This window comes from Festucalex cinctus, chromosome 1 (assembly GCF_051991245.1).
Source record: "Festucalex cinctus isolate MCC-2025b chromosome 1, RoL_Fcin_1.0, whole genome shotgun sequence".
In the NCBI taxonomy this organism is placed as follows: Eukaryota; Metazoa; Chordata; class Actinopteri; order Syngnathiformes; family Syngnathidae; genus Festucalex; species Festucalex cinctus.
Genome location: NC_135411.1, coordinates 24,491,890 through 24,511,597, shown reverse-complemented (window position 1 = coordinate 24,511,597; position 19,708 = coordinate 24,491,890). Strand labels below are relative to the sequence as shown.

Sequence of the window (19,708 nt, the reverse complement as noted above, 5' to 3'; positions counted from 1 at the left end):
AATTTCACGGCCCCGTATCTGCGGCCCGGAGGGTCGTGGAGGGCCGGCACCGACGCCGATGAAAAGTCGAGGTCGACCCGGTTCCGAGGATGTGTTCATTTTCCCCGTAGGACTTATGGTTCGACCGGTACGGGGGTGTCAATCCCAGTAGCTACACCCGGTCGTGAGGAGGATTAGCAGCCCTGACAGTTTGTGGCAAACATTTAACTGACGACTGCTTCAGGAATTTGGGACAATACAAACGTGGATTAGCAGAACATCTTTCACTTACCCCGGGATCGATACCAACTATTGAAACTAATAAGCCAATATTACTTCAGGTGCAGATGTGAAGACTGTTTGTAAACAGGAGCACATGGAAAAGATGAGACTTCGCTACGCCCAACTCATTTTGTAGTCAAAAAACACACGGAAGTCTGGCGAGCCTTGGCCAAGCCCACCAAAATCTGCTCGTTTGATGCTAGGCTAACGGTAGACCTTCCTCGTGGAGACTGCAACTCTACAACCAGGTACGATTTTGTTCACATTTCTTTTGATACAGTATTAGGGCGTTCAGAGGATGATTGGTGTAACTGCTGCAAAGCTCATAACCGGGGATCTTTAAATCATTACAAATGTCAATGAGCTTTATGACTGGAACCAGAAATAGCAAACCTCAACAGTGACACAGAACTTTGTGGAATTTCAGCCACCATCACACGAGACAGGCACTTACTGCACAATAGTTTACTTACAACAGCTGCAAAGGCTCACGTGCATGCTTTGGTTTTTGTTTTTTTATAAGACAATCTATGGAACTAGATCCCATTTTTTTGCAAAAACATTTAGATTTGTCTCCGATTTCTTTTGCCCAATGACCCACCTGGCTTCTCTTTCCGACACGTCTGGCGATGATGAGCTGGATCATACCGCGTTTGTTTCCCTCAGTGGACATGGACTTGCGCAGCGTCTCCATGGCGTCCTGGTTGGTTTTACCCAGCAGCGACTCGCTGTTGACGGCAATCAGCTGGTCGTTTACTCGCAGGCGCCCGTCCTGGATAAGGAAGTCACACAACACACTAGACAGCTGAAATATTAGCATGCCAATTAGCATTGGTACTAAAGTGTTTCAATTTGCTATTGTTGATTTTACTAGGGTGCCATCTTATAGAAAAATGCCGCATTCTAAGTGGCTATTTTTTTTTTCTCCTGTTCGAGCTAAGCTAACAAATGCTGTTCAAATGCTAACTGGCTAGTAATTATACTTTAAAAAATAAAAAATGAAAATAAAATAAATCTGCAGTCCTTCAGATATATACGACGGCGTATTAGGGTCATGTATAAATATATATTTTTTAGTGGGTGGGGCAATATTCTGAGAAAAAAATGGCAAATTTGTGAGTTTATAAAGTGACAAATTTGCGACTTTCTAAAGTGGCAAATTGCAAGTTTATAAAGTGGCAGATTTGCACGTTTATAAAGTGACAGTTCTGCGAGGGAAAAAAACTTATGAGAAAAATACGTAGCCTACTACTTCAATGATTGCGCCAATACTTTTCGTTTGAGTTTTCAAATAAGGAGATAGCAGAGATTAACCATATGATGTTAAGCATTCGCTCTTTGAAGCGTTGGGTACAGCCAACGCCAAAGAGGCCTTGCTTTGCGAAGGTCCGCAGCCTGAGGATCAAATGTATATTTACTTGTACATTTATGTTTCCAGAATTATTATGTACACATTCATCCATCTTGGTATATTTTTTTTTTGTACAAGTATCTAAGTTGATGTCGAATCTGCTGCTCTCTGTCATTCACTTGCATTTATCTAAAATATGCTACCTTCTGATTGAATAGTGCTAGTGAGCTGATAGGGGATCAGGAAGTGTTGTCGCTCTAGCTGCCATGTATGACAAGTAAAGTTTGAATTAAGAATGAATCCATCTTTTTTTTTTATGGCAAATCTGCCACTTTATGAACTTGCAAATTTATGAGGGTTTTTTTCCGCAAATTTGCCGCTTTATAAAGTGTCAAATTTGCGAGTTTTTTCCACGGGATATTGCCTCCGCCTTCTAAAAAATATATATTTATACGTGGCCCTAATATGCCGTCGTACAGATTAGCCTAAACAATTAGCCTGAAAAAAAAACAGCAACAACAAAAAACAATGTCTCTATACAACTCGAGCTAATAATCTTTGCTACTTGCCTTATATTCACCAGGAATTTTCGATAAAAGTTTAGATCAGTCTTTAAAAAATTAAATAATAACATAATAGTTTTAAACTAAACCGAAACAGCTGTTTTTTGTTTAAATACGTCACTACAAGTCAAGCTACGTTACTAACGATTACTTAAATTAGAATAATCGGTCCATAATGATGAATCAGATTATAAATAAATAAATAAATAAATTCATTTCAATCCATATAATTACAAATAATTATCACATTATTTTAAATTAACAGTGCAGAAAATGCACAACCATAAAGATTATGGCAGGGGTGGCAAACTGCGGGCCTCGAGGGCCGGAGTCCTGCAGGTTTTATAGATTTCCCTACTTGAAGCGCAGCTGATTCTAATTAACAGGCTCGTCATCAGGTTTCTGCAGAGTTTGCTGATGAGCTGATCATGAATCAGCTGTGTTGAAGAAGGGAAATATCCAAAACCAGCAGAACTGCGGCCCTCGAGGACCGGATCTCGCCACCCCTGGATTATGGTTCAGTCACTGGTTTCACGAATAACATCCATCAGAAAATGTTGATCATTAATGTCTACAAATGGCGTATTTTATATCAACACAAAGATCATTTGAAGTTAAACATGGTCTTCAAATGATAATCGAGGATCAAAATAATTGATTGAATTATCATCGACTAATTCTTGCACCCCTAATTTATATGTGTAACATACATGCTAAATTAAGATAAGCTAGCCATTTATATGATTTTATTTACCTGAAAAGTTAAACAATAAGTTTGGGTAAGCTTAAAAAAAAGATCATATTTACTGGCTAATTGTTGCGAGTGTTTTTAATGATCTTAAAATGGCGACTATTGCATCTTCAAACAAAATGACAATTTCTGAATATTTTAAAAGGTAAACCAACCTTGCATGCGGCCCCTCCATTGATGATGGACTTGACGAAGATGCCGAGGTCAGCGTGGTTCTCCTTGGACCGGTTCCCCTTCACGCTGACACCCAGGCCCGCAGATCCTGAGTCGCTGAGCGGAATCTCGAAGGTGAGAAACTCGCGAGTGCCATCTGGCGTCAGCACCAGCTCGTCCTCCTCGGGTTTCTGTCACCAGAAAAACACAAACATTTTTTTTAAAAACACATTTTGAGAAAACAGACCTTGATTGTGGCTCCTTGAGCGGACACGGTTCACCTCCAATATTGTACAAAATGGAATCTCAATGCAAGACTTCGGTACGCCTTGCAAGATCACACAATTTGGAATTGGACCACATTTTTGTGTAAATAGACCTTTAGGGTCGCATTAAACTTTGTACAGTTTGTTGAGTGTAGCTCAGCAAATTCCAAAAGATTAACTCATTCAAACCCCAAAACGTGTAAACACGCTTTTAACACTTTGTCCTTCACTCCCAAAAATGTATTTACACATTCTTTTTTTTATGCAATAGCATGCAGAAGAAGGCTTTGATGCAACATCTGACATGAACAGGTGGCTAAAAGCAATGGTAGTTCTTACAAAAAAAAAAAAAAAAAAAAAAAAAAAACAACAGCAGGTGGCATCTGAGTATAAGAGATCAGCCAGGGCCATGTTGCAACAAGCTCTTTTTGCCAGTGTTTTCACCTGGAATATGAACATTGATGAAAACTAGCTACATTCTAATGCTAATTGATACAAAACTGAAACAGATACAAATACACTTTTTTTCCTGATGAAATATGAGACTCTAATCTTTCTTTTGGTAGGTTCCATGTTTTTATAGCAATAGAAAAAAATATTCTGTTGGCCTTGCAAAATCAGCGGTTGCTTCAGTGAAAAGGGCTGGGAGTAAATGAGAAATGCCCGTGTGGTTTTTTGGAGCAAACAATTTTGCATTCAACCAAATGTACTGGAGCTGAAATTCACATGTAAAGTCAGAAAAAAATTGGTCGTTCCAAGTTGGAATTCCAGAGTGTTGGCCTTACGTGAGATACAATCATGCAAGCATTTCTACAACAGCTCACTCAGTCCAGCAACTCAGCATTCAACCCATTTTTTGAATGAAAATTCACCTCCAAAACTGCACAAACTCAGACATCAGAGTAGCTCACAAGAGTTCAGTTTAGTGATCTCCAAAAGGCTTACACGTGTTTTACATTTACATTTTCTCTGGCTTTTTTTTAGGGACAAATGTAGAAATGATTTATTTATTGCAAAAAAAAAAATGGGTCTAAGTAACATAAAAATTTGGGAATTCCAGCTTGAGATGCCGATTTACAATTCAACCATATGACCAATTTTTACCAAAACACATTTTAAACACTGCACAAGGTTTCAGAATTCCAATGCAAGATGTTAATATCTCACTGATCGCTGCAAAGGGTTAAGTCTGGTTTGCTTTATTTTTTATTTTTTTGCAATTGAAGTCCGGACTAAAGGATATTCTTTCGCTAAAATATGCCAATAAGTCATCCATAACTGCTTTACTAAAGCTAAGTTCAGCAAGCTCCAAAGGATTAACTCTGCATTTGGATTTTTCTTTCATTTGTGGAGTTTTTTTTGTTTTTTTTTAAAACTGATTTTACGGCTTCTTTGCTATATTGTTGTTCGTGTTTTAGTGTGGATTGTTGCATTGGATGAAAAGTGCTATAGAAATGACGTTATTTTATGAAGGTGACAATCTGACCCTCAACCAGATTATCAACAACCAATGGCTTTTACGGGGGGAAAAAACCTTGCAGCTTGGGTCTATTGTAGCTGTAAAGCACCCTTTTAGAGTCATTTGAAAAGCGGGGAAAAAAATTGCAATTTTGGAAGCTTAAATGGAAACATTGAATGTCATGGCCATCGTGGCAAAACGAGCTCTCTCTTTCTCTCACACGCCACAACAGGTGCTCGTGTCGCTTTCTCCCTGCCGACAATAAATGGCATTCTCTCCGGCTCGTTATTTGACAGCTGTCCTCTGAATAGACGGGCTGCGTGCACGCCGCCGCCTGCCAATTATCGCGCACGCTTAATGAATTCAATCACCGGGCTCGCTGTCAGTGCGCCATTAGCTGCCTTTGTTTTATCGGGAGGAGGGAGGAGGATGGAATGCATGGAGGAAGGAAGGATGAGGATGAGGAAAGACAAATAAATGCATCCTGGGATTTGGATGGGGAGAGAAGAAAACAAAAAAAAACAACCATGTTGCCTGTGATCATCAGCGAGTGCAATGGAATAAATAATAAGACAACAGGAACGTCATTACTTCTGAATCCGGAATTCAATTACGCAGATAAATCAATCCTATTACGCTGGAAAACATCACAATAAGGGGGCGGGAAATGATCTGTCGAGAGGGGAAAGAACACAAAATAGGCCATGTGGAAGAAACAAGGTGGATTAAGTTTGGAGTTTGTCAAAGTGAGAGCCCTGGAATTCTAGCGAAGGCCCGGCATCTTACTGGGCGGTGAAGCGTTTGGAAAGACGTTCGATGTCTGGCAAACATCTGGTGATCATATTTGCGACCGTTTGCAACCTTGAACAAACCCTGATGAAAAATCAGCTTTTGTTACCTTGCAAACACTCACTTTGCCGCTTCGTGAGAAGCAGACTTAAATGCATCCAGCCAAAATGGCCGACTTCTTGTTCAGTTTCAGGCAGGGGTCCTTCCTTGAGAGTTTTTTGTGCATCCTGTGATGACATCCATGTCCACCAAATTTTGTGCCAGTATGTGAATCTGGTATCAAGAGCATTTTTTTTTTCCTGACTTTCCAGTGGGTGCCACTGAGTGCAAAATGTCTGCTTGCAGCCAAAATGGCAGACAACTTGCTCAATTTTAAGCATGCAACCTTGAGATCTTTTCCTGTCATAATAGACATGTCCACCCATTTTCATGTTTCATATTGGTGAAACTAGTGTCAGGGTACAAATTCCTGTTCAATTAAAGGTATTAAGTGAGGGTGTCAAAATTAATGTGATAATTTTGATTAAATTAAAAGTTCCTTTAACGCCACTAATTGTTTTTAAACGTGTGTTGAATGATTGCCTGTACTGTGGGAATTCCAGTCAGTCGCAACGCAGCAGTCATGTCCACGTGAAAATTTAGCAGGAATAAATTTAATAAAAATGCATACATTTGTGGAAACTGGGGTCAAGTTGTATTTTACAATTTTAAAAATGTGTAGAATTTCCCAAGTCACTTCATGTTAAAGATTAAATATGTAACCCTTCATATGGAAAGAAAAATACACTGAGCTGTCACCAACATCTTACAAATGCAATTATGCCATCTAGTGGCAGAGAAATGACCTCAACCCAAATCAATATCGCACTCGTTTTTTTAGAGTACAGTATATCTTTTTAATTTTAACTCAATTTTATTAATTATTATGAAATAACTACCAATGACTAATAGATGCAGCCATATTTCTATTAGATTAACATTTTTTCTAGAACTGTCAAACGATTACATTTTTTAATCAGATTAATCACATCTTAAAATTTTGATTAATCACGATTAATCGCTTAATTAAAAAGGTTTTTTATCACCATTTTTTGGCCGACAAATTTAAAATGCACCTCTTATGTGTAAATTTTTTCGGCATTTAATGTAAAGAGGACATCTCATCCTTAATTACTTGCATAATTTAAAGTGGAAAAAAAAATGACCCCAATAGTTTGACATGAACAAATATTCTGAATGTCACACGCAAACATTTATTTAATGCTTCACTTTAATGCATGTTATGTTTATTATTCAAACACAACCTGTGCTACCTTTAACGTAGCCATCCACTGTCAAGCTAAAGGATCATCTGCAGTCAAAATTAATGTGCGATTAATTTGCGTTAATACATGATTAATGCGATTTTTTTTGTGATTTATTAATGAGTTAACGCTTTAACTTTGACAGCACAAATTTTTTCTCACTTTTATGTTAACTACAGTATGAAACTTAAAAATATTTTTAGTGTAATTTTATTGTACATTTAGAATAGATAAAATTTGTGATTGCTCGTGAGTTAACTGTAGTCATGCGATTCATTACGATTAAAAACTTTAAACACCTGACACACCCACTTTAGATAAATTTATTAAGAATATGAAGAATCAGACAAAAATATTTTATTGTACATTTAAAACAAATCTAAAATTTGTGATTAATCGTGAAGTATTCAATTAATTACAATAAAAAAAATTCATCGCCTGACACCCCTAATATTAAGACTTTTTGCTGCATCCTGTTACAAATACACATCCACTCAGTTTCTTGTCCATTGGTGAAACTGGTGTTGGGAGCTGATCTAATTTTTTTTTTTTTTTTTTTTTTTTTTCCCCAAGGCTTTGTGACTGTGAAATGGCTGCTTCAAACTAGAAGCTTTTTTGGTTTGTCTTGATTTTTGGCCTTCAGCATTCAAGTCTTCAGCAGAAGACGAGATGTTTTACTCCCTTTAGAGGTGAAAAGACCAATTACATCATCTTGCACTGACATGTACGCACACACAGAAATAACAGACTGACTCCCACACTGTGTGGTGTCTGGAATGATTAGCGGGTCGGCAGCCGTGTTCAACTTTGGACCCAACAGAGATGTCATCTTGACAGCAGAGAAAAGTTGCTGCAGGCCAAATTTCTCTCTCAGGGAACATACATTTTAAAAAAAATACAGGGGAAAAAAATAAAACGGAGACGGAGAAATGAAAAGACGAAGGATGGAGGAAGGGAGGAAAGGACAAATTGAAAAGGAAAGAAAGTAATAACGCGGGAACAGGAAGGCGCAAAACGGATAAAAGAATGGAGAAAGAAAAAGATGTCTCATTGAAATCATTCCTCTTTTTTTCTTCTTTGCGGTTCTGACACGGGCCCTGCGGCTGTGTTGTTTCTGTGGCGACCCGACCAGTCAACTGGCAGACGGCACCAAGGAGATGCGGTGAGGAGTTGATGTGCACCGAGCGGCAGGTGGGAGGCTGTTGGACGCAGGCTCGATGTCACGCGCACAAACAGTCACTTGCGCGCGCACAGATGTACACGCATGAACGCACACTTTCTCACACACATCCACTCTCACAGCCGGCCGTCACTCACTGCCTCACTCAGTCGCTCACACACAGACACGCTGACTGACTGACAAACATTCAACAAGTCCCGACTCCACTTCCTGATTGCCTGTGACAATGTCAACGATCTCATTAAACGCTATTTACGCCATATCATGCTAACACATGCTAACAACAGATGGCCGTGAGTGTGCGATCCTGTTAGATCGCTTCCTGGCACAGTGCCGCCTGCGCATTATTGTTGAATTGCACGATAAACATAAGCAGCCACTTCCCATAAGCCTCGATGACTAATGGCCTCCACACAACATGGCGCATCGACGTCTCGCGTTATGGCGCCATTACGCCGTCATCATCGAGACATCATGACGGACGGATAACTATCACCATTGTGTTCTTCTTGTTGAGGCCTGGAACTGCTGGGAAGATGTGCGTGCGTGTGCATACACATATGTGAATGAGTGAAAGTGAGTGAAGGTGTAAGGGGTGAGATTTGTCTCAAAAATATTCACACAAATAAATTTGTGATTTTCACGTTTTTGAGATCCACAAACATTTTTTTAATTTTCACGTGTTTTTCAGACGCACAAATATATCTGTGATTTTCAAGTCTTTTTGTGTGCATTTTCCATGACTTTTGCTTGCGAGTTGTCAAAAGTGTGTTTGTGGTTCTTTTGTTGAATTACAGTTAATAATTTATTAATTAAAAAAATATATATGTTTCCTCCTGTAAACGTCATGCTGAATATAATATATACATCATGTATCTAACTCATTTGCTCCAATAACTTTCTAAATACGTTTTTTTTTAAATGTTTTAAGTGTCCCAAAGACGTATTTATACGTTTTTCTTTTCTTTCTTTTTTCCCCATTATAGAGCATACAGAAGGCTTTGATGCAGCCTCTCAATTGCAAAGAACGGTTGCAGAAATGGTAGTTATTACACAAACAGCCAGCAGGTGGAAGTAGAGCAAAGGAGTTCAACCAGGGCCATGTTGAAAACAAAAACGCTCAATTACTCATAATTCTAAATAGATTTGTGAAAATTGATTAAACTTAGCTATATTCGAATGCTAATTGCTGCAAAACGGAAACAGATAGAAATATACTTTTTTTTCCTGATGAAAGAACTTTCTTTTGATAGGTTCCATGTTTTTATAGTATAGAACACAATATTCTGTGAGCCTTGCAAAATTCAGTAAAACAGCCGGGAGCGAACGGGATTGCTTCTGTGAAAATGTCTGGCGTTAAAGCAAGTTGTAAAATATTTGAAGTCCTGTTGTTTATGTTCAACACATTGAAAACATCATAAATCATCCTCTTTATACTAAGTACTGTCTCAAATGTTCTCCAATATTTATTTTGTAACTGTATAGGATCGTATGCCGAGTAGTCTTGGTCTATTTCAGGGGTGTCAAACTCATATTAGCTAATGGAGGAAAATATATTACTAAGTGAGCTGAATCGGTAAAATAATGGTATATAACTTAAAAAGAATTGCCATCAATTATATGCAGGTTTTTGCGATTTTTGGGCCAGCACTAAATTACAGAGCTCAACTGTAATCTATTGTTTAAAAAAATAACACAAATGCAAATGAAACGTGGCAACACTGTGCCTGTATGAGTTCCGGACGTGTTAAATCTTCCTGTTTTGCATATATATAGTTCCCAGAATGCATTGTGTGCCACAGTTAATGACGTTATAAGGGGATGTCGTTGCTATTTGTCAACTGTGGGCATGTGAGATTTTTGTGTGATTAAGGGCTATATAAATAAACTTGGCTTGACTTATAAGGACGTTAATACCTGTCATATGTATTTGTGTTACCAGTAATTGAATTTGTGTCGTATTTAACACATTTGTTGGTCTATGATTTAAGAAAAACAACATTTTTTTAAACAAACCATAACTTTAAAGTGATACTTCACTTATTTAGCCCATTATAGCAATAAAAACTTCACATTTTGTCTCTAATTAATTTGATACTTTCATTCTTTTTCACGTACAATTAGTACCTTTAAAAACACATTTTGCAACTTGCTGTCGACTGAAAATGACATCACAAGGGCTCAGGTAACCAATCACAGCTGTGATTGGTTACCTGAGCCCTTGTGATGTCATTTTCAGTCGACAACAAGTTGCCAGCAAGTTGCAAAATGTGTTTTTAAAGGTACTAATTGTACATGAAAAAGAATGAAAATATATAAATATAAATAGACTTCCAGGGCGATTCCGTGTACAAGTTACATTACTCATCTGAGGACTGCTTGCGAAATTACAAATTTATATATTTGATTGTGGCTGGCTAATTAATTGATCCGACATTACAATTTTTTTTTTTTGACTTTACAAAGTCGTCTCGTGGGCCGGATTAAACCCCTGATCCGGCCCGCAGGCCGTATGCTTGACAGCCCTGGTCTATTTGTTTCGCAACTTGTGAATAATTAACACATAATGGCAGGTCAGATAAAGACTTGATTTCTGTTTTTCTGTGTCCAATTTTTAAACGAAAAACGGCTCGTTCTCGTTCAATGAAGACAGCAACACTGCCTCCCCGTGGACGGAGGAGGAACGGGCCTTAGACGCACGTGAATATCTGACGACTTGTGTGTGTGAAAATCTCACAGCATGTTGTCTCAAAATTAAATGCGCGTGCGAGACGATCCACAAACGCACTTTCGACAACTTGCAAGCAAAAGTCATGGAAATACACACAAAATTTCAAAAGACGTGAAAATCGCGGATATATTTGTGTGAATATTTTTGAGACAAATCTCTCCCCATAAACGTGAGCTTGTGTGTGAGAGCGAGGTAAGAGGGAGCGCGTGGTTTTGCGAGGGTGTGCGTCTGAAGAAAGTGTGACTCTGTGGAAGTTTGTACAAGGTTGTTGCAAGAATTTCCAAGTTGCTTGACGGGGGAACGCTCCACAGATGCCCGATGTTTACGCGGGGCTCTCGAGTGTTTACGAGCGGGATCATTACTAAAGCGCGCCTCCGAAGCAGATGTGCGCACAAACTTTTTCCCTGACTTTTTCCCTCCGCCTCCGACCAGGAAAAAAAAAAAAAAAAGATTTTTACAATTCACCTCATGCGTTGCCATCCAGACGGACTGACTCGTTCGCAGACTACAAATGAAGGCAGGAGTTTTTTTGTTTTTTTTTCCCGTCTGACACGCCACGCCATCCATACAAGATGAAGGATTCAAATTAGCCTCACTTTCGCTTTGCGTGACTACAAAACTCAAGCATTGTTTTTTTTTTCTTTTTTATCCACTTGCTACAGATTACAAATATCCACGCAGAGGGGATTAAGTAAAGGAGCAAAAGGCGGAGGTGAGGATTTGATGGGGGTCTTACCAAATCTCTGGAGCTTTGCATCTGCATCTGCATCTGGGCCTCGCCACCCTGCTGGAAATCACACAAAAAAACAAATCCCAATGTGACAAACAGCACAAAAGACAACAACTCAAAGGTGTCAGATGACATCGAGCCTGGGTGATTTTTTTTTTTTTTTTTTTTTTGTGGGGAGGTTCTCTTCCAGAAGGGTCCCAGTGATGGCAAAATTACGCAAATATTGTAGGGCTGCAACTAACAATTATTTTAATCAATTATTTGTTTGCTTGATAAATTAATCAAATAAAAAAAAAAACATTTTAATTTCCATACATTCAAAGTGTCAGAAAACACACTTACAGGTTTGGTCCATCAAATCAGCAAAAATGTTGCTCATGTTTGACAAGGTAAAAGCAGGTGTTTACAAACGTTTTATTTTGATTCAACACAAAGAAAATCAGTCCACTGCTGTCAAATATTCTGGAATATTTTTTTAATCGATTAATCGGATTCATTTTAATTTTGCTGTAAAGTATTACAAAAGCATTTATTCCCCCTGATTGCTTTTTATTAACCAGTGGTTTTCTTTTATTTCATACTTTGTATTCGTCTAATGATTTTAAAAAAAAGGGGGGGATTGAAGTTGTACTATGCTACTGGTTTGGTAATTATTTTTCAAATTAAAAACATGTTTGCAAATGTCTTATTTTGTTTCAACACAGAAGATAATTCAGTCGTCTTTCATTAAGGACTTACAGGAATCAACAATTACCGTTGATATGCTGAAATCAGGGGATTTGGACAATTTTAAATTAAAAAATGGCTCCAAACGATGACTTGATTATTAAAGTAGTTGCCGATTTTATAATCAATTACTTGTCGATTAATCGATTCATTTTGACAGCTCTAAATCAGTCTGCTTTCATGGAGGACTACAGAAATGGGAGAATATTTACTGTCGAGAGGCTAGAATTCCAAGCCAAAAATGATTATGATTATTATTATTGTTATATGATAATACAAATTTAATTTAGATTCAATGATCAAGTTCTCCCCCCGCTCATTTTTTTTTGTATCTGTTAATTTGTTTCAGCATGTTTTCTTTACTGTTTTTATTGGGTTCATGGTTGTTTGTGTGTTTGTGTGTGTGTAAAATAAAATAAAATAAAATCAAATAAAAATTAAATTGAAGAAAAAATTAAACCCCGTAAGATTCTGACCATAACCTCTAACCCTCTTCCCGTTGTGTCCTATTACTGCATAGAACTTTACTACAACGAGGGTGCTTTGTGTGAATATTCAATATTCGTCTTTGTAAATGTCAAGTTGACATTAAAGTATGCATAATATCGCAAAAGTCCCCCCCACACACACACACCCCCAACCTGAAAAATTACGCCTCATCCTGAACTGCGAGTTGGCCTGCTCATCTCATGCAGCGGACCTCTTTTCCGCCTGCCTCTCTCATCTGAAGACAACCTTCACTTCCTTGCCAGAATTGTCACCAATAAGCCACTTGATTGACACTCCTTTGGCCTCCACCGGGAGACGGAAAAAAAAACAAAAAAAAGAAGCACAGCCACTACGCGCTTAACGAGCTTTGAGGCCAAGAGAGACGAGTTTCCACACAGACCGACGGACGCACGGAAGTCCCTCCTCAATCTTGTGCGTAATTACGAGCACACTTATTAAGGAAGCTTTTGATGCCGGCAGATGTGCGGGACATCACGTCTCATTTGCTGCACGGGGCAATTAGCACCAACATCTGGACGCTTTCAAACTTATCAGTCCACGTGATACGTTCTTCACAAGTGGCACTGGGATGCAAATAACACTCAAGAGAAATAAATCTTGTTTTCCTCCCACAAAAATCTGATTTCTTATTTTAATTGCTTTTTTCACCTTTATAGAACAAGTTTTGATCTTTGCTTTATTACTTCCGATATCTATCAAGTTTATTCTCAATATTAACTGGAACAAATATACAGAAGACCCTCCTTACCTTAACTCATTCACTCGCAGCCATTTTCACTGAAGCAACCCCCTTCTATTTTTCCGGATTTTGACTGATTTTGCAAGGCCCACAGAATATTGTGTTCTATTGCTATAAAAAACATGGAACCTACCAAAAGAAAGATTTGAGTCTAATCTTTCATCAGGAAAAGTATATTCCTATCTTTTTCCATTTTGAAGCAATTAGAATGAGAACATAGATAAGTTTCATCATTATTCACAAACCTGCTTAGAATTGTGGAGAAATAAGCTCGTTTTCATCATGGCCCTGATTGATCTCTTATACTCTCCTGCCACCTGCTGGCTATTACTACAAATTTTTCACCCTTTTTTTTGCAGTTGAGAGGCTGCATCAAAGTCTTCTGTATGCTCTACCATAAAAAAGAAATAAATTAAAAAAATAAATAAAAACTATAAATACATCTTTGGAACACTTAAAATATTTAGAATAGAAGGCATTTATACATTTTTGGGAGCATATGAGGTAATAATCCGTTCCTGAAAGATTGACAAAAGCCAAATTGTAAGAAAACACAACAATATTTCCCATTGGAAATAACGTACACCCAATTGTTCCATTTATAAAATATTAACAAAAATACATATATTTTAGAGAATAACTATAGTTTGACAGACAGAAAAGTGTCTGATACACAGCCTGGAATGACTAATGACTGACTAACTCCCCAGTAAGGAAGTCTATCTATTAGCTGTCCTAAAAGTTGCTAGAGTCACTCAATGGCGTCATTGCCGAATTTGCATACTTGGTAATTTTCATGTAATAGGAACTGATGCAGTCGGAGAGAGGAGTAATGTCATGGGAGGGGCAAAAAGTGAGTTAAAAAAAAACAGAAAACCAGAAAGAGTCACTAGATTTGTCAGGAAACACTTTTGACAAAAAAAAAAAAAAAAAAAAAAAAAAAAAAAAAAAGTCACCAAGAGGCTTTGGAAAGTCGGCAGTTTTAGAGAGAAAGTCGCCAAATTGGCAACTATAAATGTGTATAAAGTGTATAAATGAATATTTAACATCAATTTTACCTTTATTGAAGACTTGATGCTACTGCACACAATTTTGTGTTTGCTGAAGTGCTTCTGCAAACTGTTGTTATACTGCATCCTTTTAATTTGACTGACTTTGACTCGACTTTGGATTGGATAAGTTGCTAATAAAAGCTTGAGTTGTGGAATATGCTTTGCCACACAACTTTTAAATACTTTTGATAAGTGCACATCAATTCTGAGGAAGGAATGGCCAAGTCGGAATTCGAGCAGTTGGTTGTACAAAAGTTGTTCAAATCCATTGCAATTTGTACAAAAATACTAGGGCGTATGAAAACCAAGATTTCACCGTAAATGTGAATATTTGCACGCTCTTGAAATAAAATGTCAAATAAATGGCAATTCAAATAAGTTGTGCTTTTTCATCCATCCATCCATTTTCTTGACCGCTTATTCCTCACAAGGGTCGCGGGGGGAGCTGGCGCCTATCTCAGCTGGCTCTGGGGAGTAGGCGGGGGACACCATGGACTGGTTGACAGCCAATCGCAAAGTTCTGCTTTTTGTTTTTTGCAATTTGCTTAATTTCTTCTGATACCAAATATGTTTCCCAATAATTAACTTGCACCAACTTAAGAAATAACAGAAACACATTTTTATCCTTAGAGAGAAAATGTAATAAATGCTTCCTCTTTGTCTGAACATATGAAGAAATCAAGTAAAGTGACGACTTTGTGTAATTGTCAACACTGATTGCACTTTTGTAGGCTAACTCCAACTGTTGGCAGCTATGTTGTTAGTGTACAGTACACAACTGCCCCAACTGCTAAATTCAATTAATCTTCCAGTCAAAGGTCAAGCCAAAGATAAAATAGAAAAGGCGTACCACTTCTTGAGGGAGGAAGGTGTCTTCCTGGCGGAGGACGAGCAGCCCTACGGTGCCCCCCATTGGCGTGGCCCTGAGGATGGACACCACCTCCTCTTGGCTGCGACCGTTCAGGTCAATGCCGTTCACCTGAACACAAGGCATACCTGTTAATTCTCATATTGGCACTTTTTACATATGTTACATTCCATGCCAACAATACCTAGCCTAAATACGGTTATATGTACAAATACATAATGTTCCCCCCAAAAATAATCATTTCATAGTCCTAATGAGTGTTTCTTAAAGGTAAGTAGGGTGGTGCAATTAATTGAAATTCAATTCCAATTTCAATTATTACACTCCACAATTATAAAATTGGCATATTTAAGAAAAGATAAATTATTGATAGTAATTTGGTTAGGTTTGTTGGTTTGTTGGTTAGGACAAAATCACCACCAGAAATGAAGACAAGCCCTGATCTCTAAATTGAGAAGTAGTTTGTTTGTTTAAATCCTGTATTTAAAAAGTGCCTTTTCCAGAGTCGAACTGGCAGACTGGGCCTTTAATATAATGGCAGTTTACAGAAGAAAAACCCATAGTATTTCTTTGAAAGGGAAAACGTATGTATATTTTTTTTTTAACAGGAAAAAAGTTTAATCGAGTTGTATTTGGATTTTTGGGAACAGCCTGTATAATTATTTTCTTATGCTGTATGTTAATGTTGCAAAATGGATATCCCATTGTCTTTTTTTTCCAGTGCTACATCCTCCTCACCTCGATTAATCTGTCGCCAGCCTTGAGGCGTCCATCTTGAATGGCGGCTCCTCGCGGTAGGATGTTCTTGACGTATATGGGCGCTGAGCCCCCGATGGGGACGTCGCGCGACGTGATGCTGAAGCCCAAACCTTCTGGCCCTGCGGGGGCCACCACAGTAAAAGCAGAAGTCCATTTATAGACAGACCACCATCTTGAGACCAAACAAAACCTTGAGACGTCGCCCAGAGGGAGTATTTATGTCATTAAGACAATCATAGCATGGTTGTTTTATTAGAATTTCCTGTGCAGCTCTGTATACATGACCAATCCCTGTCACAACAATGTATTCTTGTCCCTGTCGTGCAGCCTAAATACAATAACCAAAATATTAGGAAATGGTAATAGTCAGCCTAAAATGGCTACTTCAAAACAAAAGAGCAGACATCCTATATCTTCTCACAGCAGACTGTTTTGTTGGTCTACTCATGATAGATTGCCAACCAAATTTCATGTAACTATAGGATTTAACTTTCAAAACAATTAAGTCATTGCTGAGTTACTACTAGAGTTTTTCTTTAATGACATTTTCATCAAATTTTGCAGGCCTGCGTCTCCCATAATAATAATTAAATCAGTGCAGAAATGTCAGTTTAAATTTTAAATAAATTGCATACAATCTTTAGGACAAGTCCGTGACACCCCTGGAAAATGCAGAAAATGGCCACTTTGAACTAAATGTCTGACTTCCAGTGTCTTTTCGGGTATAGCTTCAATTTTTTTGCAGGTCCATTCATGCTAGACGTCCACCAAGTGTCAAGCTGCAAAGTGAAACTGGTTTCGGGGTCTGAATTATTAGAAAGAAAAAATCATGAGCTTAATCCCAAGGTTTCTAATTAGTAGGGGTGTTTAAAAAAAATCGATTCGGCGATATATCGCAATACTACATCGCGCGATTCTCGAATCGATTCAATAAAAAAATCGATTTTTTTATTTTTTTTAAATTTTATGTATTTTTTTAAAGAGCTCAGAATTGTTCATTCGGTAGTCTTACCGATTCAACGTCTTATCATCATTGCCTTTTTTGTGTGTGTGTGTGTGTGTGTGAATCGATTTTTAAACTTCCATTTTTAATGGAAAAATATTCAACAAAACGTCTGACTTCGGGTTAGGATTCACACCTTGAGCATGGAAGAATGTTATATGAACGGAACATTATATTCATATATAGCCTTAATATTTTATTTTAATGCTGTTCAAACATGAAACAGATTACAACTTCTATACGACTGAAATTTCAGATAAATAAATAATACATTTTCATATAAATCTTACACTCTACAAGCTTACTGATTAGTATTTTCTAAATTTGAATGAAAAAAAATCGCAACAATCGACTTATAAATTCGTATCGGGATTAATCGGTATCGAATCGAATCGTGACCTGTGAATCGTGATACGAATCGAATCGTCAGGTACTAGGCAATTCACACCCCTACTAATTAGTGTCATCTATCTGTTCAAATTCGGTAGCTATCAGAGAAAATCACCAACACAAATCGGTCTTGGATTGAAGTGCAAATCTGGTTGCGTCAAACCGTAGCAGCAGACTTCCTGTTTAACAACACACCGGTAAGTCATTGAGACATTTTCGTCTACTCATGATGAACACGTTTCACAAATTTTATGCTGCATTGTGAAACTGGCTTGAGTGTATGAATTTTCAAAAGTCAAACTACACTTTTTTAAACAATTAATCCATCTAATATACAGTTCAAATTTGGTAGCATGTAGACAAATTTTGTAGGACAAGTCAGTAAAATAATAGAAAAAAGAAAAAAAAAAAGAAGAAGAAGATCCTAAATGCTTTCAATCAAAAGAGACTTCCTGGTTGTTTTACAGCACGGGACATCTTTGTGGGCCTATTCAGCATTCATGATAAAACACGTCTGCCAGACTTCCATGAAGCTGACTTAAAAAGTAGCTTCGGGGGCTGAATATTCAAAATTATCCTTGGAGGCATGTTTTTATGGAAAGCAGTGAATCAACATCCTATTATGAGGACAGTTTGAAAGAGGAAATGATGACTAAGACATCCTGTCCAGACTGTTCTCTTATTTGTGCCTGGGAATAAATTGTGGGAAGCAACAAGTTGGGACTAAGTGGATGTTAATTACGCAAAGGTCAGCCAGACGCTGGCAGTGTTGCCAAGGTAGCAACTTTTCTGACCCTTCTAGAGACTATTTTTCCAAAAAGTGACAACCAGAGATTGTAATTCCTGCTAAGAAACAGTAAACATGAGCGGAATCATTCCCACATTGTTTTGCTAAGACAAGGCATTAGTCCGAAGGAAGACAATCACAAATTTAAAAAAGCACAGTCAGGAGAAGGGTATAAAATAATTTTCAAGGATTAAAATATAACATGCACCTCACTGGAGACCGTTATAATTAAGTGCCATTACCAAGAACTGGACTTTCGTCCAAAATTAATGAAAAGACAAGAAAACTGGCTGCGAAAAGAAACAGTGAAGGAGCTACAGGAATTTCTAGAAAGTAGAGCCTGCTTAGTACATGTGACAACAAACTCCCTTCTTTCTCAAAATATCTGCGCTATGGGGTAAGGTGGCAAAACAAAAGCTTTATCTTACAAAAACAAGACAAACGAACCTGAAATCTCCAAAATGCATGTGGAAAAACATTGCATAGTGTGATAAAACTAAGATTGAACTTTTTTGGCCAGAATACCAAAATAGCAGACATGACGCTGCTCATCCACAAATACATCAACATACAGTACCTACAGTCAAGCATGCTGGTGGCAACATCATGAAAAGGGGCCGTTTTTCTTTATCTGGAACTGAGGCCTGAGTCACTAACGTGGACGTAACACCAGTCAATGTTCCCACAAAACATTCATGTTTCTGCTAGGAAGCTAAAACAAACAAAACAATTTTCATAAAAAAGGTGCCAGGTGTGTCAGTCAAGTTTGAATGTGATTGATTCATTGTGATAAAAAGGCATCTCGCTAGTTTTAAGAGTGTGCACACTTGTGCAACCATCATTTATTTACACTTCCCCTCAATAATAATAGTGGTAGAAAAATTACTTCTGACGCAGTTTTTACATCATGAAAAGCTACTGTTTGAATAAGGGTGTGTACTTCTGAGACTCACTGCCGCGACTTCACTTTGCTACTTGCAGGATTCAAAGGTATAAACAATGCGGGTGTTTAATGCGTGCTGGGAGCGGCGGGATTAAGTGGAAACAAAGCGAGATGAGGCGAACGGTCCTCTTGAGAGATGTGTCGCTAATCTCTCGCAAACGTCTGCCGCGCCAAGCAAGCGCGAGAGGACACGATGAGGAGATTTCAGGGTGAAGACCAAACAACAAGAAGCATCTGTTTTTGTTTTTGTCACGGATGAGAGAGGGGGGTGGGGGGGATAAAGATTCTGGGAGGTTGCAGTCCCATCTTTGTTGCGGCACAGGCTGCTGCTAAGCAACAAGCTCTCTGCCCGCACCCCCAACTGAAGCCTTGGCAGAGGTGCGTCGTACACAC

At 38.1% G+C, this 19,708-nt stretch overlaps 1 protein-coding gene across 8 annotated transcripts in view; it reads right to left on the bottom strand.

Annotated features, from left to right (window-relative positions):
- pard3ab (par-3 family cell polarity regulator alpha, b) overlaps positions 1 to 19,708 on the bottom strand; it is a 160,713-nt gene that overhangs the window by 57,730 nt on the left and 83,275 nt on the right. For 7 of the 8 annotated variants that reach the window (XR_013284013.1, XM_077524867.1, XM_077524879.1 and 4 more), the window contains 5 exons: positions 16,172 to 16,311; positions 15,416 to 15,544; positions 11,545 to 11,595; positions 3,082 to 3,270; positions 863 to 1,033 (listed from right to left, as the gene is read on the bottom strand). Coding sequence is in view for 7 of the 8 variants with exons in the window: in XM_077524867.1 (XP_077380993.1) it covers positions 863 to 1,033; positions 3,082 to 3,270; positions 11,545 to 11,595; positions 15,416 to 15,544; positions 16,172 to 16,311 (680 nt within the window). In the remaining variant the exon portion in view is untranslated. The remainder of the gene's footprint in view (positions 1 to 862; positions 1,034 to 3,081; positions 3,271 to 11,544; positions 11,596 to 15,415; positions 15,545 to 16,171; positions 16,312 to 19,708) is intronic. The other variant, XM_077524872.1, reaches the window with a different exon arrangement.